Below are 24,923 nucleotides of genomic sequence, written 5' to 3'. Positions count from 1 at the left end.
GGGATTGGCCCGTGGGCCCGACCACCGGTGCGACCTGGTTGGACGAACGGACCCCTCGGTGCACCAGGTGAGAAAAACTCACCTGGAGAAACCATGCCTCCACGGCTGGGAGTGGTGAAGCTGAGAGAGCGTTCGCGGGGTTGCGAACGTTACCCGGTACCGAGACTCGGTCCTAGAGCTGCGACCAACGCGTTCACCGCGACCATGCTGCTCTACGCTAACGCTATCATCTCTCTAATCGTGTCTGGAGACCTCGGCGTTGGCTGCGCGACGTTCGACGTTATTCGCAATTTATGGAAGGCTCTCGTGAGAACCATAGAGGTTTCTCGCTGTCTGCTTTATCGGTGTACCCTGATCCGACCGCAATGGAAAACGGACGATGTTTTCAAGACAGCCGAAGAATCCTCGAACACGATGCATGATCAACATTTTTATGGATCCTAGGAAACGTGGGAACGGATACATGGCGCACGATTAATTTCGTTCCTATGGAGTTATAAGTAAAAATGAAACATTTTATAGAAAGATTTTAATAGAGACAAGTAGGAAGCAAAACGTTATAGTTTTTCACATAGAACGGGAACGCGGTTCGGCGTTTACCGGTACACAGCCCCACTCATGGGTCGAGGTTACAACAGGAAGCGATTGTTACTTTGTTATCGAGCGGATGCAAACTCACGCAATTACCTTTAATTACCGTTTAATAGCGAGTGGAACGAGAACGGTAGCGCACCTGTCTCTCATCGTCGGGATCCTGATGCGTCGACACGCCGCGCGATGTAGCTATTTAATTGCTTTGATTATTTATAAAGATCGTAGAGAGATAATTGTGGCATAGCACACGTTATGCCAGCGAAGTTCGTACGTACGCTTAAAACGCACTAAAACGCTTCGCATAACGTTAATCGTCTCCTGCCGCGGTTAATATCAAGAAACTTATTTGACTTAATAATTATCGCTGCATAAGGTTATCTTCCCGTTTTCTGCGTTTTCATCGCCGTTGTATATATAACATCTTGACTGCCGCGAAATTAATTGCCAGAGAAACGAATACTCCCTACCGCGAGTTTATTAATCTCTTTTTAATTGTAACCGATTAAACAGTTAATTACACCGATTCGCGGAAGACACCCGCTGTGTTCCCAACGACGAAATAATTAGCGGATCGCATCGGCAAATATTTCACGTGATGGCGACGTTTCCAGATAAGATACAAGATATCAAAAGGTTGCGCGTTTCGAAATACAAGGTTGAATCGAAAGAAATACGTCGCTGTCAACGTCGATGTAATTTGCAACCAAACTATCCTCGCTAATTCCCGTACACGGCATCACACTCGTTCCTAGATAAAAGTCTCGTATTAATAAGTAGCGTATGCATAATTCACGTTAAAAACCGAGTTATCGTTTCCTTGGAGCACTCGGTCATTTTAGTCTAGCATATATCTAACACGTTATGTAATTGTGGAGTTTCCCTCGTTATGTATATATTATTTAAAAAAGAAAAAAACATGTCCTCTATAACCAATGTTAAGAATTTTCTAATTTTGAACCAGTTACGTACGTTTTTATGTTTGAAACTAGTTCTATTTAATTCCCCTCAACGAGTTTTTCGACGTCGTTGGTATACTCGATCCCCGATGGTAGCTGTTCTCCTTTCGCAAACTATCTCGTAAAATAATTACGGTCCATCTAAACGAACGTCTTCGACTGATAAAGCAACGCTTTATCGTATTTTCTATAAACGCGTGTGTATGCGCGTAAAAGCATACGTACAAGAGCGTACGCATGATCGCCAGCTAAATAAAAACGAATCGGTTCTATCGCGGGAACCCCATGTCGAAGTGAAAATGATATCGCGTATGGCCATCGTTATCGGTCCAGGGACATTACATTGTTAAGGCAAAGTGCCGTCATTAACGACGTAACGGTGCATACCGTGGCAGGCGAGCGGTTTGAGTCACTTAACGCCATGGAAAAATGAAAAAAAGAGGAAAGCAAGCGGGAACGCGTTGCTCGCAACTCTGCGTGCCGTCAATATATCCGCAGATAAGGGGTGCACCGTGCTCGAAACGCGATTATCGACATTCGAGTGCTCGTCGATTAGCCTGACCCGCCTTTCGTTCCTCTCCGCCTACCCTCGCCTTCCACGCTCTGTCGATTTCGATCGCGATAAATACGTACGCCATTAACTCGGACAGACACTGAATTTCAAGCTCGTTTCGCCGGATGTTGACGATCCGCATCGATTATTGTTGAGGTCGAGCCATCTCTCTCGTCCCGTAGAAAGGTTCCGTCACTCGAACGATAGTTTCCTCGTCTTCGTTGCCCTTCCGACGATGTACCTGTGCATCGATCATGCTTTTTATCAGCTCGGAGTCAGCAGGAAGTTTTCAGAGGGCTCCACAGCTCCATAATTGAACGTCTACAGATAAGAGAACAACGTTCTTTGGTTGTCGTGCAATAATCCAGAAACCAGTTCAGAGAAACCACCCCCTTGTCAAAGAAAAACACGCTGTAATTTAGACGAGGCGCTTTCGGTGAATCCGGCCCGCGGTTACGGACTTGTCATTTGCCGTCTAAATCACAATCCATCAGCCAAATTCTGAAGAAAGTCGAAGCTGTCCATGATAAATGATGAATCGTCGACGTGGCGTGCCCAAGCGGCTCGTAATTCTACGACGAGCACGCGCTACACTTGTGTGCCATTGTCCTAAATTTACTGCTTGAACGAAGTACATACACTTGATATATCTGAAAGATCAATATAAAGTACAATGGATTGATTCGATTCTGTTTGAAGATTCGAGAAACATATCTCTTCCTTCTTGAAACATCGTTTGTTAGTGCACCGATTACAATTGTACACCTAATATGGCTATAGAAATAGGTCGATTAACCAAATGTCTAAAGGAAAATTTATTTCATCTGTATTCCTTACACAAACTATCCGTCGATCCTTTATTCCATCCATTTGATCCGTCCCAACAGTTTAACGATAGAGGGGTAAAAAGGGGCTTCGGAATAGATTTACGAATCGGTCGATCGACTTTCTGGCAGATGATCGGCCGCGAGCGGCTCCTTCTGATCGTCCGCGGGGGTTGGCCGGTTTGGAACAAAGCAGAGGTGGAGCAAAGAAAAGACCAGTTCGAGGAGGGTTGGGAATCTCACGCTTCGTTTAATTAATGAACGCCGGCATCGTTTCTCTCTTCCCTTTATAGGGTGGTCGTACCGCTCATCTAGCCCTGATCTCTCCCTTCTCTCCTTCACTCCCGCCAGTTGAATTCTTCTCACAGTTACATGCGCGTCCTATGTGCGGATGGCAACGATCACGCTGTTTATGGACTACTCAGCTCGCGGTAGTGTATAGGGTTGGAACGGAACACATACGCAATCCGGTTAGCTTTTCTACTGCGAACAATCTTTCATGTTGCCGCTCGATGAGATACCAGCTCACTTTTCCCGATGAACGAACATCGCGACGTCGAACGAAAAAACATATATCGACGCTGATCTGATACATCGAAGCGTTTCTAACCACTAGCTAACCCGAATTTGTTCGGGCACTTCGTGGAAATTCGTTCAGAGTTAATCCACTCGATAATTTATTTCCTTTCGATTCGTTTCAGCTTTTAAACTTGTAGTTTACATGAAAGCTAGGGATGGTCACGATAAGTTGTGGATGTTTAACAATTCGCGATTGTTGCGGTTGCCTTCTGCATGAAACACAATCGACCTGTGACGTGCCGAACTACAGACATATTTACACGGACCAGATTTCAGATTTATCAGTGATAGGTTGACAAAGGGTCGGCCGAAATCCTTTGAAGATATCGCCTATCGGTCGATTCGTTGTTTGATTTGCGTTGAAACATGGACGTGCACTCCGTCCGTCATTGATAACGCCAGCGTGATCGTCGATGGCTCCGACGATCATGAGACATGCCACTCATTCTAGCTGACCCTTATCAGGTACCAGGTATTTTTACTTATGTCACTCGAAGTGTTGCTGAATCGGGATCGGCAAACGGATGACACAAAAAATGTTTCTATTTTAGTTCTTTCGCTTGAACGTTAGAAAACGAAAGCAAACTTCTGTCCTTCAAAACGTTATGTAAACGGAAAAGGAAATTAAAGAATCTTTCAGCAGCTGTCAATCATAATCCAAGTAATAATAGAAGAAATCTTTAGTAAAGTTACAATTTCAATCTTTGCATTTCCCCGTTTACGTATTTCAAAATCAATATACGTACTTATTATCATTGTTATTTTTAGTAATTTTGAACAATATTCGTATAACATTGTCATCGTTTAGACATAATCCAAGACATAGTAACCGTAATTTCATTAATAACTTCTGATATTAACTTCTGAATTACTCGTGATAGAGTGCCACGTTCCAGCGACAATAAATAGCAGCAATGACTGGCGATATGTTGTAGGTAACAAGATCGCGCAATCCGTTCGAATCCCGGCAGAATTCACGCGATGGATTTCATGGTGAAGTGATCGCGGACAATGACGCCGTGGAAACACCGTCGCAGATCACCTTGTGTCAACTACGCCCAACAACGGCGTGCTTATGTACGGGAGGCGGTATTAATTATCCCGAGCCTCCTTATAACGTAATTTATGGGAGCACGAGGGTACGACCGAGGGGGAGCGTTATCAATCCGGCAAGATTAATCACTCAAGTTTATACCGGGCTTCCTATCCACTTCACTCCATAAGTAGTACACTTCGCTTTGCTTCCAAGGCTTTTCGTGCCCTAGCTGCCTTTATCCCTTAGCGTCTTTGATTTATGAGCAACCGCGCATAAGGTCCCGATATGGATATGATACTTTGATGGACAAACAATTTTAATTGAAAAGAAACGATCAAGAAAGTTTGAGACGTAGCTTGAAAATTACTTATTATAGAATTATATAATATCGTAAAAGTTGGCAGCGATGGTTATCACAATTTACGAATGCTTGCGAGTCATTATGTGAAAATTATTTAAGCGTGTAGTAATTACAACACATGTTGTAATAATGTGAAAAAGACTTTCAATCGATTCTCAAGAAAATAAAGACTTGCTGTATGTGTATGTATACAATATATGTATGTATACAAAATTGAAATAATCACTTGTTTAAAGCTTACCTGCATGAATCATGGATTACAAGGATCATAGGATTTCGTCTTAAGAGGAGCCATCAGATTGAATCGATGCCAATATCCATCGCATTCCAGAGAGGAATTCGTGCATTCGAGAGGAAGGTGGAAGATTGAATTCAAAAATGCAACCGAAGCGCACTCTACCGAGTGCAGGCTGAACCCGTCCATGATTCTTTCCTCGTTGCACCGCGGTCTAGCGTTAGAAACGTCTCACTCGTGGAACCTGTCGAAGTGCGGGTATTCAACACGGTGACAACCGTTGCTGCACACATTGTCGAAAGTATACATGGCACCCCTGCCGTCCCTTTAGGTGCAAGAAGGACGAATAGCAAGAGGGGTGGTCGCGTGGAAAGTGGAAAGGGAAACCCCCCCACCTAATAGCCCGAAGCAAACCCCCACTTTTCTCGTTGGCAACGATACCACGGTACCAACGAGGAGGGTCTATAACCGTCCTTTGTCGAGTCGTGCTGCCACCTGTGCAGCAGCTTTCGTCGACCTTGCCCGTGACTGGTCGCCAACCACTTCGGACTGGTCGTACAACTTCGAGCTTCTTGACCGTCGATCTTGCGCACCGAAGTCTCTTTTCAATGATTTTCTTTCGATTTTGTGCAAGAAACCACCGCAATTGATTCGATAGTACCGTCTTCGAGTTGCTATGAAACTTGCTCGCATGCAATGAGTTCAACAGCGATAGTACGATGTCAACTGGAGAGACGTTGGTGAGTTACTGGAAATTCCACATCGATGGCGACGATAAACGAAACGTCCAGGTGTCGATTCGAAACTCGTGTTGAATCTAGATTTCAGCCACTGGCTTTGACGTTTGAAACAACGCAAATGCACGAGGATATTGCCATACACGGTGTTATCGAAGGAATCGTATAGAACACGAGCAAATCGAATTACGTGTGGCACGCGCGCGTTGTCGAATCAGATAAGCTTTGAGGGTAATTTAGAGGAATTGCAACGTTTGGATATATTAGATAAACGTTTGCAACATGTATCGTGCGAATAATTGTGGCTTCAACGAACGGTTGAATCTATACGTCGGATGAACTTTCACTAGGCATTACGTGTGCTCCTCGTATCATGCATGATCTGTAATTATAGATCATAGTCGTGACAGTTTTTATGCATTTTCAAAGTAACAGATAAGGAAGACGTACGCTTGCATATAATAGTTATTGTATGCCTGAACTTACGGGCTTCGCTTAAGAATCTTTATTACAGCGTGTATCGCTTACCGTACGTTATCTTAACCTATGTTCTCGTATTCTAGGGAAATCCCTTGATAAAGAACATGATAACTATGTTTAAATGTATTGTTACAATCGTATAATGTGCTTTTATTACACAATCTGATTAACAATTTTTATTTTTATTTTTAGCTCTGCATAAATTATTTAATAATGTCTTGGAAGAATTTAATTACGATAAGAAAATGTATATTACATATAATAAATATTAATGACTTATGTAAATACGGGATGTTAGCGTGCGTCGCATCAGAAAATAGGATTTTTATACATTATTTTAATTATTTTTTCCACAATTTATTAACACTTATACAAGCTTATAATTGCAAACACACAACTCTTCAAAACGCCACGAGTCCATTCTGCATAAGGTGGTATGTGCATATGTAACGTTAAACCGTATCATCTTTCCTTTCATTTACATTCAAATTCACGGCAAAATGCGAATCATTAGTTGAAGCGTAACAATGCGTAGGGCCAATGCATTTAACATGAATTGCATGTACGTACTGTGCTAGACTATAGACTATAGAGTAGGACGCATTAACATGTTAATGCCTTGTCTCGCGCTACAGTTAACTGTCTCATCTCACTACAGCTAAACGTGTTGGTTGATCCACGGCATTAGTAATTCAAAGCGCAGAGACACCTATAGTGCGCACAGTCATAATAAAACACCCCCAACGGTATACCACCGTTTGTAGATTGACTCGCTACAAATTGCTCCATTACGATTAATTCCATTTTGTAATCGATATTCCTCTTACGAATTAACACACGCGAAAAGAAAAGGAAAACGTTGTATAAACAGTGAGATGCGACAGAATTTTTCAAAAGATATGATTTACGACGATCGCGCGATAAATAATTCAAGGTTTGTTAGTCAATGATGATGCAGTGATAACACACGATTTAAAAACGGCCCTTTGCCGAGAAATTCGTGACACTGGCGGCTACATCGGTAATTCGATTTATCGGTAACTTGTACAGAGTATGGCGAGAGGAGCACGATACAAAGCCACTATTACTCCCTGTTGGCTCCTTAATTCCCGATTCCGAAGACGCACGGTTGATCCTCGTAACACACGCACAGAGACGGGAAATCCAAAATCGATGTGCGACGACATCGGTCAGCGGCTTAGCTTGGGCGTAGTCGTAGCGGAACGTCGACGTTCTGTGCCGTCGACAAATTCGGTGTCGCATTCTCGGAAAGTCACCGTTGTAGGGATAGAAACTGATCAGGCAAGGGGAGTTTAAGGTGGAGTCAAAGAGCAGGAGAGAGAGACGGGAGTGGAAGACTTGCGAGTAAAACAAAGAGAGAAAATCCCTTGAGCAGGAGCATACCTTCTACGACACACACTGGAATGACACTCGCGTATATTGACTCATACACTTGCACACGAGCTTACAAAGCGTATACGCATAGTAGCGGCCTCTTGAAGTCACCGGTAGAAGGGTACGGAGGAACCATGAGGAGAGGAGTGAGAGTTGCGCGCGGCTATGTGTAGACCGCGGTGTTAACAAACGGTACACTAATGTTTCACGTCTCGGTGTGCCTCACCGTATGCTTCTATCTCGCTCCAGCTTGCGGAATCTCTCTGTCCCGCAATGTGTTCCTCCGTCGACGTCGCCGTGGCGAGCAAGAGCGCGAAGTAGTAGCTCAACGTGCTGCGCACACTGCGGGGTGATGAGAAAGGCAGTGGCACGATTTGGTGGTAGTACGAGTAGCTTCGGATATAGAGGGGGTAGGGAAAGGTGATAAAGGCGGGGCAAGGTTAGTCCGCGCCCACGGAGGGGAAAAAAGCCGAGCTCCGCACCCACCGCGGTGTATTAGAGGGGAGACGAAAGAAGTGTGGAAGGGGACGATTTATCCAGTTTCCTCTCTCTCTCTTTCTCCTATGCATCGTCGAACACCACTACAGAGATTCGTTTAAGCGAGAGGGGTAAGCGCGAGCGTGTGAGTTTCACCACGAAACGACAAAAATATCTTCGCTGGCAGGTACTCTCGTAGGTAGGTGTGTATATCGGCAATCTGCCGGCCGGCGAAAAATGTCAGTGCACCTTTTTACCCACCCCGCGAACCACATCGGCCCCTTCGACTGTCCCCACCCGTTCTAGCGAATGTCCTCCCCCGCAACCTCTATGCTCGCGATCCACCACCTACAGCCGCCCCTACCCGCCCCTTTGATCGGCGGTCGCGCCAGGAGGGCGACAAGTAAGCGCGAGGAGGCGAGTTCCCTTGAAAGAACTGCGCAAAACACACTTTCGCGATGCCACGGCCGAAGTCGTCGTTGTCGTCATCGTATCCGTCGCTCGCTGTTGTCAACTTGTATATTGTTAGTGATCATCGGCACGTTGCCGCACTCGCGTACAACGGCCACGGACCAATCGCCCGATTCGGTTGGCGATAGTCGACCGAACTTGTCGTTCGACGTGAATCAGTTTTTAAATTCAACCGTGGCTACGTGAAAAGAATTTGAAATCTCGAGGATCAATAGCGAACGCGTCGTTTGTCATCGCAGGACTTTCTAAAACCGATGAGAATTGGTGGTGAAACGCGCGATGGGACATCCACGCATCATCGGCGCATTAAACTGCCGGTACGCGTTTATGCCGCGTAAACGTGCTCGTGTAATACGTTCGTCAGCTGGTGATCGTGCCTTTCACTGTATAAGTGTCGAGCGAGAGAGACGTCGCGACGGTGTTGGATCGAAGTGAAAAGCAAACGCGAAGTCAAAGTTGGACAGAAAGAGAGAAAAGTTGTGTAGTCAAGTGTCGCGTTGTGTGTGGAGCAAGAGGAAGGATCTCAGGAGGTGGGGGCCAGTGGTATAGCAAGGGGACACCAAGTAGTTGACGATCGCCGCGGTGAAGGAGAGGAGAGAGAAAGAGAAAGAAATAGAGTGGGAATATCATAGTGGTAGTGGTGGTGGTGGGGAAACGTCAGAGTGTGCGGTCGTGTCCAAGAAAGAGGTGGAGAAGCGAACAGCAACGGGAGAGAGGGCAGCGAACAAACTACCGGGAAGAAGTCAGCGGCAAGTAAAGCAGCGCCGCCGAGGCTAAACTTCAGGATCTATCGAACTAAAATTGTCGTGTAGTTTCTGCCTCCTCTTCTCGCCCCTCCTAACGCAACCTACCTCTCCCTTGACCCCACCAGAGCCCAACACGGTGGCAACGGCAGCATCTCGGCCGGTTGCGCCCCCTCTGACTCGAGCACCCATCCCCTCCACAAAACGAAAGCCGAACGAAGAGGGAAGAAAGCGGCGACGGTGGGGCGTCACGAGGGACGAGGAGCGTACGATCGAGGGAGAAGAAGAGATCGGAACGTGTTGAGAAAGAGAGAGACCGAGAAACAGAAAGAGGAAAAGGAGAGAAAGAGAGGGAAGAACGGGTAACGAAGTGAGAGGGGGTAGGCAGGGAGCGCGTTAGCTGGCCCCACGGGCGACTCACCATATTTTATTGTCGCGTTTGCCGACGCTAACCGCTGGTGTACGGCTCCGTGCCCGATCTACGAAGATGCCGACCTGACTCGGAGAGAAGAGAAGTACACAGAACACTCGGCCTACTAGTAGAGTGCGGTACGAATTCGCGTGGGTTCGAGGTGCCGGTAGTGGCATTATCAGCCACCAGCAGAGGTGGCACCAACTCCCCCACCACACCGCGCGGCGTGCCGGCCTGGACCCTCCCACCCGTCTCACCGAGGGCAAACCATCTCGCAAAAATCGTCCCCCTTTCCATGGAAGGAAAAGAACTACGGCGACGACTCTGCCACCACCACTGTCGAGCCGACCGTTTCTCGTCACTACCACCACCACCATCGGCACACTACCATCGTTATCGCCAGCGCCACCGTCACTGTACCGCCGCCTCCTCCTACACCGCGATCAACCGTCATCTCGGGGAACGAGGATACCAGAACTTACGGATTTCGATTGCGTTGTTCGCTCCTTCGACGAACGCACTACTTATAACCCACCGTTGGATTTACCATCACCTATTTACGTTTTCGGTGATTACCGATAAAAATCAGATGTCAGTGCCGATTTAAAAAAGTGCGCGTGTGGATTGAACTCAACGGATGATCGAGATACTTATCCTTGATCGAATCATTGTCCTTTGTAGCGCGCGCAAAAGAAGTTTCCGCCAAGTTCGAAAGGAGAGAGGGAAGAGTCGTCGCATGGACACGCGCCCTCCTTGTACCCCCTCTAAACAGTGAAAACATATACATACACACGCGTGTAGACGCACACGCACGCGGATCACGCAGAGGAGAAGACAGAAGTGCCGGGGCATTATACACGTGTGAGCCGCGCCAGTTTGTAGTTACTTGTTTAGAGTGCGCGCATGGATTTCGTGATACTGTACAATCTGTGAGTTAAGAAAATTCGTATCGACGAATTTTCGATTAACGAAAAAAAAAAAAAAAAAAAAAAAAAATAAAAGAAAAAAATAAAAATACGGCTGTTCCGTGACGTCATTACACGGGGTGCGAAACAATCCGCCGTGTGGACGTATTCTACGAGCAAGAGAAGAAAAAAAGGAGAGCGGTGTGCGCGAACAAGTCGAACCTCACCTTTCCTTTTTCACGAACGTCTCTCCGTCACCATCGCTCGAGTTCTCGACCTACCACTCTCTCCCTCTCTATCTCTCGTTTCGCCTCTTGTCCGTCCCTCTAGCGCTTCCTCTCGCTCGCTCCTCCCTCTATTCCGTCTCGCTTTCTCATTTCCTCTCTTTCTATATCACGTTTTCTTCTTCGCACTCGCACTTATGTACCTCCGCCTTCCTAACCGCTGAGCGGAGGACTGGATTCCGTCGAAAAGAAACGACGATTCGGAGGATAGTCGCGACCGATCATAGCTGGCGCGTCGATCGGATCAACGACGTGAGTTAGCTACACGAGCGAATCATCCACCGGCGCGTATAATACCCGCATTCAAGTACCCGTGTTAATATCGTTGTAATTAGTTTATGGTTTACCGTTTTCTGCTCGTGAAACATCGTCTCTATTACCTGGACAAAACGATCCTTATTTTTCGATCTCGATCGTACACGGTGGCTAGTGTGAACTGTTCTCGTTGACTTACGGTTGTCATCGGTCTGTGCTAGTCGTGAACGAGTCCCGAAACCAATAGTGTCATCTACACGACTGCGTTGCGGTCGAAGCTCGGAAAACTGGTCCCTGCCTCTCTGGTGCCTGCATCTGTGACAGTGCGAGTGTATACGACTGAAGACCGCTTTCAGGGTTGAGTACAGTTTGGTACTAGACAGTGCAATAAAACACGCGCGAGTTACGTATCTATAGTGAAAAATTTCTCTACGCTTTTTACGCTGGTTTGTCATTTGTGACTATATCTGTACAACTCTATTTCTTTCTCGTCACGTGCCACTTGGTGAAAAGAAAGAAATTAAGAAGGGATATACGGAGAAAAAAAAAAGCAAAAGTGATATTTGTTTCGAGTGACTTGGTGAGACTGCAACAGATGCCACAGTCTGAAAGGATGATCGCGTAGCGGCGCCCGACCATCACGGCCCTGAGTGGCCGACACATCATGTCACAGTTCTCTTTTCGAGGATCACCAAATCTACAGGTGAGTCCTCCACTTTTCGTGCTTATTCGCTCTTTTGATTCGAAATCTATCGTTTACCAGGATAGTTTTGCGATTGCGTCGAGTGACACGATTACGATAGTGATGGATGTACTTTCGAATCGATGTCTTTCGATGACATCAATCAGCGCGTTGTAACTGAACTCAATCATCTGGTTTGTGAACTTCGTTGCCTCATTGTCGATATCGTTCAAGGAAACTGTATCAAGTTTTGATTTAATCGAGCGAACGAGTCTTATAAAAGTAGGAATACAAAGTATACACACAGGAATTTGCATATTTATACATTGTAGCGTTATAATAGGAAAGATAAATGCTGGACAAACTGATCAAAACATGTTTGTCTACCCCTTTATTCATGCGCATTATGTTAAAAAACAGGGAACAACATAGATTTCTCTCGTTATCTGTTACGTCATTTACATCTAATCGTTTTATCATGAAACTATTAAATGAATCTTTTTGCTTCTATCATGTTTGAAGGTTCTCTTACAACAGAAAAAGGAAGCTCATTATATATCCAGTCGTTATGTTATGTATATGTTTAAATTCAGCATAATTTACCTTTACCTATCAAGTACCTTTTTGTTCATAAAGTTCTGAGCAACGAAGGACTTAGAATCAATTTCCTTGATCTTGGAAAAAATGGTCTTATACAAGAGCAAAATAAAAGAAACATTAGCTGTATCTACACGTGACTACGATAACTGGGGAAATAAAACTTGATATTGAAATATTCGTGACAAGTGCGTGTATATTTCAACATTAAACATTCGATATCGGAAGAAACGCAAAGTATAAAATTGTAGAACCACCATGATATGTTGTTGTCGTTCGTTCGGTAGATGTATGAATCCGGATATAATTTCAACCGTTTGAAAGTCAAATGTATTCAACGGTCAAAAGCCTCACCTATTTGTGACTATCTGTTCCTTCTCGTGTGTGACTTCGCATATGCCAAGCTAACCAGCGAATGAATCGTTTATGCTGTTGACTATTCACCGCGAAAGCGGATATCGTCCCTGCCGTTGCGGACGCGCTTTTACGAGCTGTCGAGGAAGCTGCTTTCTTCGTTCCCTCGAGTTACGACTGTTGCTTGATTTCGTTGGAAGAGGCTATTAACGAAATTGCACGTGATACATTTTCGACTTCTTTAATCTTTGGGATTTCCCCGATATATTTAATGTGTTTATCGTATACTAAAAATGGCTTGTTATGATTTCTGTAGCCATCAGTGTATGAAATACTTTTAGTATTACAGTAATAATATTACAATAACGTTACGTTATGGGAGTTTTGAAGATATAAAATAGGAAGAATTAACAAGCGAATTGAATATCATAGAGAACATAATTTAGTGGTGGCGCTGCTGAAATTTTAACTGTAATATGGCGCTCGAATTTTGTATGCCGCGAGAACAATTTCCTAATATATTCAGTTAAATTTAATCTCGTCCACTTGAATTGATTACATAGATTAAAGACGTTATAAGCTTTCAAAAATTAGCATTTAGATTAATCGTTATATCTTATTAACTTCGAAATTACAATGTCTATATACATACAGGTATTATGGATAAAACATGAGATTTAGAGATGGCGCTGTCATAAAATCACACCCTGCGAAACATACAAACTTCATACGTGGCACGTATGATATATCACGCGTTTACAATTTTCCAACTTGTTTATGTCGTCCAACTATATCAGTGTAAATGAGTTATCCATAAAAATTTCAAGTCGAAAGCCTAACAATTAGTCGCCGCACCGATTCATTTCGGTTGCATGACCGCAACGGATAATTTGTAGCGTGGGATCTTGTTCGTTGCGAAAATGGATAGCCGTTGGCAAGCCTGAGAGATTCGGTACCACGTGTCCTGACATGTTGCATATAGGTGTACGTTGCATACCTATGCACTGTGCATAGCGCCGAGCTGAGAACATGTGTTGCCACGCCTAAAGCAACGTTCCGAAATGATCGAAGAGCTTGCGCCCGGCTAGAATAATTATCTCGTCTTACCATGAACGAGCTTTTTACCATGAACGACCTTTTTGCCACGATATCTACGCTGTTGGTATGGCTACAACGCGTCTTTGAAACGACGATTCGAACGCTTCTTTTTTCATCATTAACGTTCCTTAAAGTATGTTATTACTTCTACATAATTTATAGAATATAAGAAATGTTCTTATAGCCTTACAATTGTGTATTGGAAATCGTGTTTAAGTTTAAAAATTAAGTTAGAAATTTTGTCTACATGTTTAAAATATACTTTTTCTCTACATTTCTATTTTCTGAATAAATTAATTTATTACATAACATTTAAAAAGCTTAATCACCTTCGCGGGTTCGTACAAAATTATTATACTACTACTTTGTAGACGAAAGTGGTTAACCGTGTTTCTGCCGGACACGCTTTGTCTAGTAGACTAAAATAACGTGTTTGAAAGGTGGCAATTTTTCACGTGACCAACAATTCAAAATAGCAATCGATAATGCCTTCTGTAAACAAGGCACGAAGCATATAGTGGAATCGTTTACGTATCACATTGTTTAAGTGCCGATAAAAATTAATGGTTTATTATCTATGAGTATTACTCCACTTATAACACAGTTAAATAAACAAGCAAGCACTTTAGTCACAGTTGTTGTTTTATCGTTGACATACTTTTCTTTCCGATTCCCGTTGCCCGTCATCTTTACAAGTTAATCATCGCGTCGCTTAGCGTACATCATTTGTTATACCATAATAATTAGAGAGAAAGAGAGAGCCGTTGAATCATCAAACGCCACTTTCTCGAAGAGCGTGTGCGACATTTTATCATAATTATGTCACAGCCTAACTAAAAATCAATGATAAGCTGCGTTTATATTCCGTCGTTCATGAACCCAAGTTTTGTCCTTTTATCTCCTATATTCTTCCCTTTTTCGTGGTCTGTTCGTCTAATAAACAATAAGATGTTAATTGTAGTTAGCTCTCTTATTGTGGATATATCAGCTTCGTATCGGTTAATATTTGCGCTACGTCGATGACGTAACGAGTCGTTGCGCCCGTCGAAGAAATTGCAAGCCGTAAGTACGTACAACACGCGAAGCGTGTAAACTGATCGTTAATAACTGCAAACTACATTCAGGTGTGTTCAACATCGGCTATCGTTGGGTATTTTCTTAATTTTCAACCAGTGATACTCGTCTCGACGAAATCATACTGAACTGTTCAATTTTAATTTCTTCATCACGATAGAAATCACTCCGTATTCTTACTTATCCTTACACCATCATTTCGACTAGATTTCTCCCATTGAAATCTCTGGTGGAATACTTGTTAAAGAAACATTCACGACAACGAACATGTTTCACGTTCGTTCTCGCATGAGTGCAACGTGTTTAGTGTTTACGGCGAGAAAAAGGAATGTCCTCGGTATGGCAACGGGCTTTAATTTTGGCCTGAAAAATACTGAGCGGTTCACCCTCGAAGAATGAAGATCGCGTCTCGCGGCAACGACGACCGTGTATTAAATTTAGAACGTGATGAATTCATATCGCTAATCTGTGTCACTATATCTAATTGAAGTAACGATACTTCCATCCTTTCCGTCAGGTTGTATCACTCTTTCGTAAATTCGTCGTGTATTTTTGTCTCTGGACATATCAAAAGCGAAGTGATTCCAGACAAGATCAAGACCGAACGAATGTATTTTTGTATTTCTCCATATCGCTGACGATTTCGATTTTGAGATAAGCAAAGATTGCAAGTATGATATAAAGTTGAAATAACTTTTAATGTGAACAGCTTTTGATCGAAGGTTATCTTGTTTGCCTATGAGCGTTGAAAATTAAAATTAGCAGAAAAGGTGCTATAGACTTTAGATAATCCGAAGGCAACATTTCTATATACGCTAACATGTAAATATTACCTTAACACTAATCATATAACACATAACATTCCATATGTAAGTATGAATCATTCTATACACGTTTACCTTCATACTTGCCGTTTGGTTTTTACATATCAAGCCGAACATATGTCCAGGATTTACGTAAATATAGCTTTGCGGCATGTACATTCCTTTTTTGGCAAGCCTCTATCTGTTCTTATCAGTATCCGTCCTTCTAAAATTCCATATGCTTTCCGTATCTTCGCAGCACACATACAATGTCCTCGACATTCGTGATAGTAGCAATTGTCCATGTTTGTAGACGAAACTACAAAAAGCGTTGAGCGCGATTATAGCGCAAGCTCGCCACGAAATTACCTTCGTGGCCGCCCCTCGTGACCGCCCTTCTCCACGACTCGAATCATAAATCGAGTTGCCGTGGAATTCGTGGAATTGCGAGGCCTGCGTAATCCGCGTGTGATATCGAAGCGCGGGGTGGTGGCGAGTGGCGAGGGAAGAAAATTCGGCCGCGTTTCCAGCTTCTACCGGAATGCGGTTCCGCAGGGGCAGAGCGTATGACGATGGACGACGATCACGAAGTGGTCGCGACTAGAATTCCTGAATGACGCTGGTCGCGTAAAAATTATGAATGGCCATATTATTGCAAGTTGGCAGCGCGATGTGCCGCGGCACGATACGTTGCTATATAGATACGATCTCCGGTAGTAGTTTGCGCCCGGCAGTTAGCGCTGTTTCGCTCGCTGACTCGACGCTACTCGATCCAATCGAGCTGACTCAGATCCTCCGCCCTCACTCTCTTGCACGTTCGCGCTCTCCTTCTTCCTCTCTTCCTTGCTCTTTCGCTTCTTTTCTCTGTCTCTTGGTGCTTCGCCGTTGCCTCATTGCATTCATTCACTCTCGCATGCTCGTTCTTCTCTCTCTCTCTCCTCTCTTTTCCTTTCTTTCAAGTCCTGTCTCTTGTTTCTTCCGATCGTTGTTACCCCTTTCTCTCTCCCACCCAATTCTGCCCTCCTTTTTCTCTCCTTTCCACGGATTCTTCTATTCATTCATTCGAGCACACGCTCTCACGCGTTTTGCACCCGTTTTTCTTTTGCTTTCTTCCCTTCTTTTTTCTCTCTTGCCACTCTCTTGCCACCAGCTTTCCTCTTTTTCACCTTTCTTTTATTTAGTTCTCCTTTTAGCCACCGTCTTTTATTTTCTTCGCCTTTACATTCTCTTTCTTCTTCCTCTTCTACCTTTTTTCTTAATCGTTCTTTCTTTCTTCGAATTCATTCAGCCCGAGTTTCGCGACTGTCTTTCCAACTAACAGCCCCCTGTCACACCCCTACCCTGATCTCCTTTGGAATAAATGCACGGTGTCCGTTGCAGTTACACGCATACAATCGCATATATAGAGCTGCGTGTGTTGAACGCGTGCAAGGAGCCGTGCGCGCGGCGTTGTGACAGGAACATTGTTGCTGGTTGACGGTCACCATGCGCCTGAGACTTCCGGCGCTCCGGTTACATTTCGACATAGCGGTCCAATTGTCGTCGTCGATAAATCAGCCAGGCTTTATCGTTCGCGATTAGTCTTATGAAATCTGCTAGCCTCTTTCTTCCGCTTCGATTCCGTTGCTGTCGATACTGCTACGTAGAATCGGTAGATAAGGAGTCGAGAATCAAATCTTCGCGGATCAAACACGCACGGTTATGATTCGAGTAATACATACGAGGTTAACGTTACTCATACACTTTATCTCGTTTTAGCTGGAATAAGTTATATCGCGTAAAAAACATATATTAAATATAGCGATATTTGTATGTATTTATTTATTTATAATGATTGAAGGATTCGAGGAAAGCTAGACGTACCACTTGTCACTTGTCGTACAAAGAAAGCGTTCAGACGAAATCTTACGAACGAAACAGAGAGATTATATATTTCTAACCGTGTGTCTCTTCATTTAATCTCGAAAACCTCTCCCCGTCGTGAAGACTAGCCCCACTTACAAACTTCGCCCATGAAGGATAGGGTCTTGACAACTTAATGATTCCCGGATACGAAAACACCAATCTCTTCCCCAACTTTGCGTGAGTTCATCAATATCGAAGCCTCTCGTACTTCTCTTCATCCTAACTTTATCTCTTAAAAACAAAAAACCCTGTCACTGCATCGACGTTGCTCGAAAATAATTCGGTCGAATCAACCACAGAAACCTACCTATAATGAAACATTCTTACCAGAGTAACCCTGTTACCGTTGAAAATCCACCGGCAGAATCTTCTCGGTCTAAGAACGTCCCTCGAACAATGGGATCCTCCTCCCGTGAGGACGCAAATGTTCGATCAGTTTTTACTGAGAGAAACGTCGTTCCATGGATTTCTCATTGCTCGGGGATGGGAGACGCCGATGCAGATTCTACGGAAGCCAAAGAGAGAGAATGCTAAGTTCTGAGGTAGAAAGATCGGTGTGTAATCGGTGTTCGAAGCGTTCGAGGGAAGGCGAGACGCGCCGGAGATCTCTGATCGTTCGCGCGCGCGGCAGCTGGATAATTTATTGAAATTGTCGTTACAGGAGTCGTTGCTATTTTATCCAAGCAGAGACGTGAGCACACGTTTTCCACGCGCATGTAACGGTAGTGGTACCCGCGCGAAAGAAGGGTTCAGTCGCGAATGCCTAATCTTTCTCACGGTATAAATCATTGGTTCGCGACCACCGATCTCTGCGTATGTGTGTGTGTGTGTATCGCGTGCAGTGCAATAAATTCCGCGGGGCTGCTTGTAAACGAACCATTACGAATTCGGTGTCCCGTGACTTTCCTGTTTCAGCGGTTTCCCCGTCTGTCTCTCTGTATTCCGAGATCGTTTAACCCTTAGCAGTCCGCGAACATTGCAGTCAATTCCAATTCGTGTTGGGACGAATTTTTTCCCTTGCCAACTGGCAACTTGTATGGTGGAATAGCCACGTGGTTGTTAGTCGAAGTACGCGAAACTTGCTCTCGAGAGCAGAGTAGATTTCCTGGTAATTGATGTTGTTAGAGACGTTTAGGTGCAAACTGTGTACTTCTTTTGGAATAGTGTTTACATTTTTTTCTTAAAAAGCGCCGTATTGTCTTTAGAAGTAAAGTGAAGTCAAAGAGATTGTTATAATATGTGGTCTACCTAATATCATTTCTTCTTCGTCATCGTTGAAGGAACTTATATACAAACAAAGGATATCTAACAATGTATTAAGAAATCGTAACTAGTATTATTAATAAACGTATAACTATATCTCGAAGATAAAAAATCAAAACCTTTCGTAGGATAAACCTAACACTATACAAGCAAATAAAAAGAAATTTCCTTATCGAGGCATACATTTAGATAACTTTGACTCTGCATAGAGACAGGACTCGATTCGGTGTTCGCTAAAGAAGGAAACAGGATCGAAAGCGAGGCGTGAAAAACAGATCACAGACTAGTCGCAGGAAGAGTGTCTCGGGCTCGAGTTTCGAGTTTTGTTTCTCGCAACGCAACATCTAACACGTTGCTTTGAGATTACAAAGTAACTTTTTTCCGAGCGATAAGCCTCGGTATCGCTTAATAGCCTGGCTCGACTACGTATGTGTATGTTTAATAGAGATTGAGGTGCCTCTAGGTATACCAGCACGGAGAATACGATCATGCCAACGAGGACGAAAGTATCGTGCGACAATGCGTAGAGACGGACGTATACCGGTATCGTTCGGCTGACAGTGTTAGCAAATGACGCCGGATGCGCTATTGTATCGTCGCGAGTTCTCTTTTGATAACGCCACTCACGTTGTTAATCGCATTACGGCGAAACTTAGGTGTCAGATGGCGATCCTATGGAGAGTTCAGAACCAAAGACCGCTCGTTCCTCGTCTGGTCGCTTTTGTCGAAACGCGTGCAAACCTTTTTCGCCGCCCTTTAACCTTCTTCCGTGCTCGGGAACCATGATCGTCTCTCCGTTCGTTCGCAACCCCTTGCATCGATCTTACGTTTTGATAACGTTCCTCCAGTCAACCGTCTTATATACGAGAGCCGCGAGTGTGAAGGAGCGTACCGATTAGTAACGAGCAGCGAATTAATTTAACCGGATACCGCGCAGCACATGCGGCCACAGTGAAACCCCGTGAGAACGAACGATTTCACGGTTTATCAGATTTCGTTTACATTCGGGGCCCTAGGAACCGAAACCGACCAGGTTTCCTGTCTTTTCGGTGTGCCACGATTCCCCTGGGTTTCTCCAGGGATTTCGTCTTTCACTACGGATTGGCACATCTTTCAGGCTACAGAAGTTTTCGTGTCGTATCGTTCGATTTTGAGAATTTCAAAAGTTCTTTCTTTGCGAGCTTTCAGAAGAGAACTCTGGATTTCTCTTTGTCCTGCTTATGTGTTGATTTTACGATCGCTCGTGTTTTTGTATTGACTATTTGTTTCATTTCGAGTGCTGGTACTTTTAAATAATTTTTGACACGAATATTGGTTTTTCACCGTTCATTAGTGAAATTAGCGGATCGAATTCTAAGAAAGTACGTGAGCACTGTTCGTTACGTGTTTACCCGTTTGAAGGTTTCGCAAACGTTTTGGTCAATGAGGTCTGATTGACGAATTGAGTGTGATTATGAATGGTTAGTGTTTTCATTCTGCCCCCATTGCAAAGCAGGAGCAAAGCGGAAGTTTCGTTCGATAATAATACGAAACGCACGCCGATAAATAAAATTCGCGGATCGATGTTCTCAGAAATCGGTTCGAACGAAACGCGATCGGGATTATTGATAAAATAACCACACTTTCTACGAAGCGTTTCTTAATGAACTCTAAAGTTACATTCGGTTTGGTACAATCGAAATTCCACGAACAATCTACAGGAAGTGCATTTATTAGGCATGCGATCACAATCAATTTTAGTACAAAGATACGTATTTAACCAAACAATTAGTCTTTATAAAATTGATCAGTTTCTGTCTGTTTCAAATGATTCTCTCCGTATGTACTTCAAATATTTCAGTCGAATCTTAACCAAACATGTCCTCATTCAATCGAGAATAACTATCAAAATTATGACAACGTTAACCTACTATACATTAGTATCCTGCATCTTAGTAGGTTTCCCGGAACGATCGAACGAAACAGCAAGGGGCGAACTAAACAGGGACTAACGAGAACAGGGTGGGAACATAAGTAAGTGCTGCGAGGCCTAAACACACACGCGAAGAAGGTCCATCAATCTGGCCTGGAGTCAATATTGACTCGGTTGGGCCTCGTTGCAAAGAGGGCATCATCTCTCGACCGGTCCCTTTTCTCTCGCCAGGACACGCGTGACAAATGCTTCGTGTGCAAACAGCGGCGCATCTGTGTCCACAGGATAACCGATTCTCTTTTCGGATCTATAAATCGTGGAAACACGACGTAGTTCGTTGCTGAATCGAGCTCCCGTGTATCGGTCCTCTATATGCTGTGCGCTCATTCTCGCTATCCGATTCCTCGTTTTAACGCGCGTTTTCTACTCGTATTCTCGCTCTTTAGCTTTTTCCACACGAATAGGATTGCGCAGCCAGCGTGCTCACGATTTCCTAAGATACACGCAGCGGTCTCGAATTTTTTCTGCTACGCGATTAGTCGCCGAGGCGGTTGTACGCGGCTCGGTATCACGTGCTACGTTTTTCAAAGAACGATCGATAAAACGTGCTTATATCGGGGAGATACGTTCGTCGAAGCATCTTCCCTTCCTCTGCTTTTTTCCTTTTTCCACGCATCCATCCCACTCTGTACTCGTTCCACGGAAACAACGAATGGCGACGATGAACGCGTTAAAGCGAACCATCTGCCCGCTGAATATGGATACGCAATAAATTCGAAGGAGCGCGCCACGTCCGCGCTGCTGTTCCACGCCGCGGCGCGATGCGAGACGATCCGCACGCCGCGAGCATCGCCAAAAAAAGCCATTGGTCAATCTACCATCGCGATCGCGTGTCTTTCCTTCGGACTCGGTCCCCGATGATCTTTCCTCGCCGCGGAACCAAGAGAAGGGACAGTTCTTGTCGGGGCGAGCAGAAGAAAGGAACGACACGAGATCGCGACGTTACGTGTTCCCACGTCGACGCGACTGTTACATTGTGCATATAAATCGCGTCATAAAACGCGTGTATACCGAGGGCTGATCTCTCGTGGCCATGTGCACGGATCGAGCTGGGCGAGAGTAAGAGGAAAGAGGAGAGCCGAGCGGAGCGTAAGTATGTACTGGTTTGCTAGGCCCTTCTCTCGATCGCGTAGCCAGGCATTCTCTCGACGATCGTTTCCACCCGAGGACTTCCAGTTTTTTCCATAGCCGAGATCGAACGTCCATCGATCATCCATCCGAGTGTCCACGCAGCCCCGCGTGCACGATATATCGCTTTTTCGTGAGGTCCGCCGACACAGGTATGCCGAGCTTAGAATGGCATTGTCCATGAGCGGAATCGCGAAGAATTTTCTGCAAAGCCGCGCACAAGGTGTCATCCGATATCTCGGGCCTTCCGCGAACCCCTCTTTTACCATTCCCGTTTCTGCGCGCCCCGTCGCGTGATTTCACGCCGATACAGATAATTTCCGAAAATATATACTTGGTGCTTTTGGTATCAGGGGACTTGTTAGGTTAACCCGATTCTTTTGGAATATCGTAAGACGCGTTAGAATAATTGTCTCTTTTTACTCCAATATAACCATTTGACCATCTACTATCGTAGTTTGTATTGAAAATATACGGTATCGGACAAGCTCCGTTACTACAGGACGTTCTATGGAATTCGTAGATAATCTTACGTACGATTTAACTCGTCTACGGCATTCCACCTCTATCTAAACTATTAACGCTATCAATTGCCTTGTTCGAGACATTTACAGCGCTGACACCTAGAAATGTTAGTTGCCATCAAGCTACCGAACACTAAAATTCTTTTTCCACGTGTTCTCAACACGTTCAGCTACGATAGAACCTGTAGTTGGAGTCGTGCAGTAATCGTATCGTAATGCATCCTTGCCATACGTGACAGTGGTCGCAGCTTCCGTTTCCCTTTGGCAAAGAGCTGCGTGCGCCCCGGAGAGAAATCGTGGCACTGGCAATTAGTATCGTCGTGGAACAAACGAGCCATCCTATCGGGCTAATGCCTCGATATATCGATCCCTCGGCGCGCGAATAATTGTCGCTCTTCGTGGTAGCCAGCTTCGACGAACTCTCCGGGTCTATAGCCACGACATGGCTACCTTGAACGCTACTTTAAAGGCGGCGAGAGCCAGGCGAATCTGGCGACTACGAGCTCCAAGGTGTGATATAGTTGCCGGTTCTGTGTACACGGTTGCGAGAGTGCTACACACGGGCTCTCACTTCTCTCGTTCGATGCGATCGCGTGGAGTAACTCAGGAACTGGCGGCCGCTTCTTCTTCTCCTCTCGGACCGTAGCACTGAATTATGGTCCGTGGCTGCAGACACTCGCCAACACGCTTCGTCGTTTAACCCCATGCCCGATCCCGAGCCCCGAAGCGCATTCTTCCCGTCCTCTGCTTTTCTCTCGAGGACCTCTCACAGGATTCTTACGATTCCCGGTGAGAACAGCCGCCTCGCAGTATATCTGCCGCCCCGATGCACTCTTCCTGCGGCTCCTGCGACCTTCTGTCTTTTACCCGATACACAGGCGTACCGAATCTTGTCCATAGAAGCATACTTATGGCGGGATGAAAAACATAGTGGTGCATGCTAAGATTTAGGGAATTTGAATTTCGTCAGGTATTCAAACTTTTGAAAGTAAGTTCCTTTAACTTTTATGATTAGGTTGTGCTTTTGTTCTCTGTCACAGAAAGATACGATGCCGCTTTTACAACAATAAGCATAGAACAGTTTGCTCTATAAAAGTTAAGGTTTAACCTACATCGTTATGTATATGTATGAGTCGACCAAAATTCTTTTCACAATTCTTACCAGACTCCATAAAAGTTGATTCGTACTGTAGCAAAAACGATTGACAAATTCCGGCAAATAAATCGCGAAATATAGCGTCGATCGATCATCGCGACCGCGATTAAAATATCAACCGGTGTAAGCCGCTGTAGCTTACAATTCGCGCGTGCGCGTATTAGCAAAACCGTAGCTGGAAACGCGGCATGATCAAAAAGAGAGAAAGGACGATGTGTATTTGGCCAACCGAGTATCCCAACGCGCGTATCGAGTTTTATCGAGTTCGATCGAGATACTTTTGTTCTTCCTGTCAAACGCGATTTCCAACCACGGCTGCGTGGATCCTGACCATCACAGTGTTATTTCGCCAGGCAGTTGGATGCGTCAGACAGAACAGCGTAACCGGGACACGCATTAACGCTACTCTCTCGGTGCCATAATGCGCGGCGGGTCACGTTTTTCGTCCCAATACAATGCACGCGCGGTCCTGCCTTTCGGCAATATGTTTCGGAGCCATCGAAACGAGGCGATGGATGGATGGATGGATGGATAGATGGATGGATGGATTGATGCGGTCGAATGGGGACGTTCCACACGCAGGGGGTTTGTTTAGGCTCCGCCGCGCGAAAGCCACTCAACCCGCTAATCTATTTAGCCGTGCTGTTTGATATGGAATTAATGAGGACGCCTTGGTATTATGTACGGGCTTGATTTTCGGTTTACCTTCCCGAGAATGGAAAGGGGGGAACGCGCGTCCAAGACCTTTAGACTTAGCAGTTGCTCCTCTGGCTTTTCACGCCGCTGCGCTGCTGGAAAAGTCCTTTTAGGGTGGTGGTTTCTCTCTTTCACCCTCTCTCTCTCTCTCTCTCTTTCTCTTTCTGGGTGTGGTTCGTTCGCGCAGCTGCTCTCCCGTTGTTGCTCTGCCTGTCGCCGATTATCGGCGTCGAACGTGCCACCGGAGGCGTTTATTGTTTCGTAAATCGGAAACAATCGCGTCGGCAGGTGTGTGTTTAACGGAAGTCCCTCGGTTCCCTGGAGGCTGCGCGCCACGGGTATATCGGGTTAAACGGATACGTTTCGGATATTTC

The 24,923-nt window shown here is 44.9% G+C and overlaps 2 protein-coding genes across 3 annotated transcripts in view; one reads left to right on the top strand and one right to left on the bottom strand.

The window, feature by feature from the left end:
* Positions 1 to 24,923, bottom strand: part of LOC139995334 (uncharacterized) — a 307,852-nt gene that overhangs the window by 227,156 nt on the left and 55,773 nt on the right. The gene's annotated exons all lie outside the window — the stretch shown is intronic.
* Mirr (iroquois-class homeodomain protein mirror) overlaps positions 8,700 to 24,923 on the top strand; it is a 34,824-nt gene continuing 18,600 nt past the window's right edge. Inside the window, exon 1 of one of the 2 annotated variants that reach the window (XM_072018556.1) lies at positions 8,700 to 12,000. In XM_072018556.1, coding sequence (XP_071874657.1) covers positions 11,962 to 12,000 — 39 coding nt within the window. In that variant the 5' untranslated portion in view covers positions 8,700 to 11,961. Of the gene's footprint in view, positions 12,001 to 22,175; positions 22,326 to 24,923 lie in introns of those variants that run through there. The other variant, XM_072018565.1, reaches the window with a different exon arrangement.

This window comes from Bombus fervidus, chromosome 2, assembly GCF_041682495.2.
Source record: "Bombus fervidus isolate BK054 chromosome 2, iyBomFerv1, whole genome shotgun sequence".
NCBI lineage: Eukaryota > Metazoa > Arthropoda > Insecta > Hymenoptera > Apidae > Bombus > Bombus fervidus.
The sequence above is the reverse complement of the archived record's forward strand: the minus strand, read 5'-3'. Positions and strand labels throughout refer to the sequence as shown.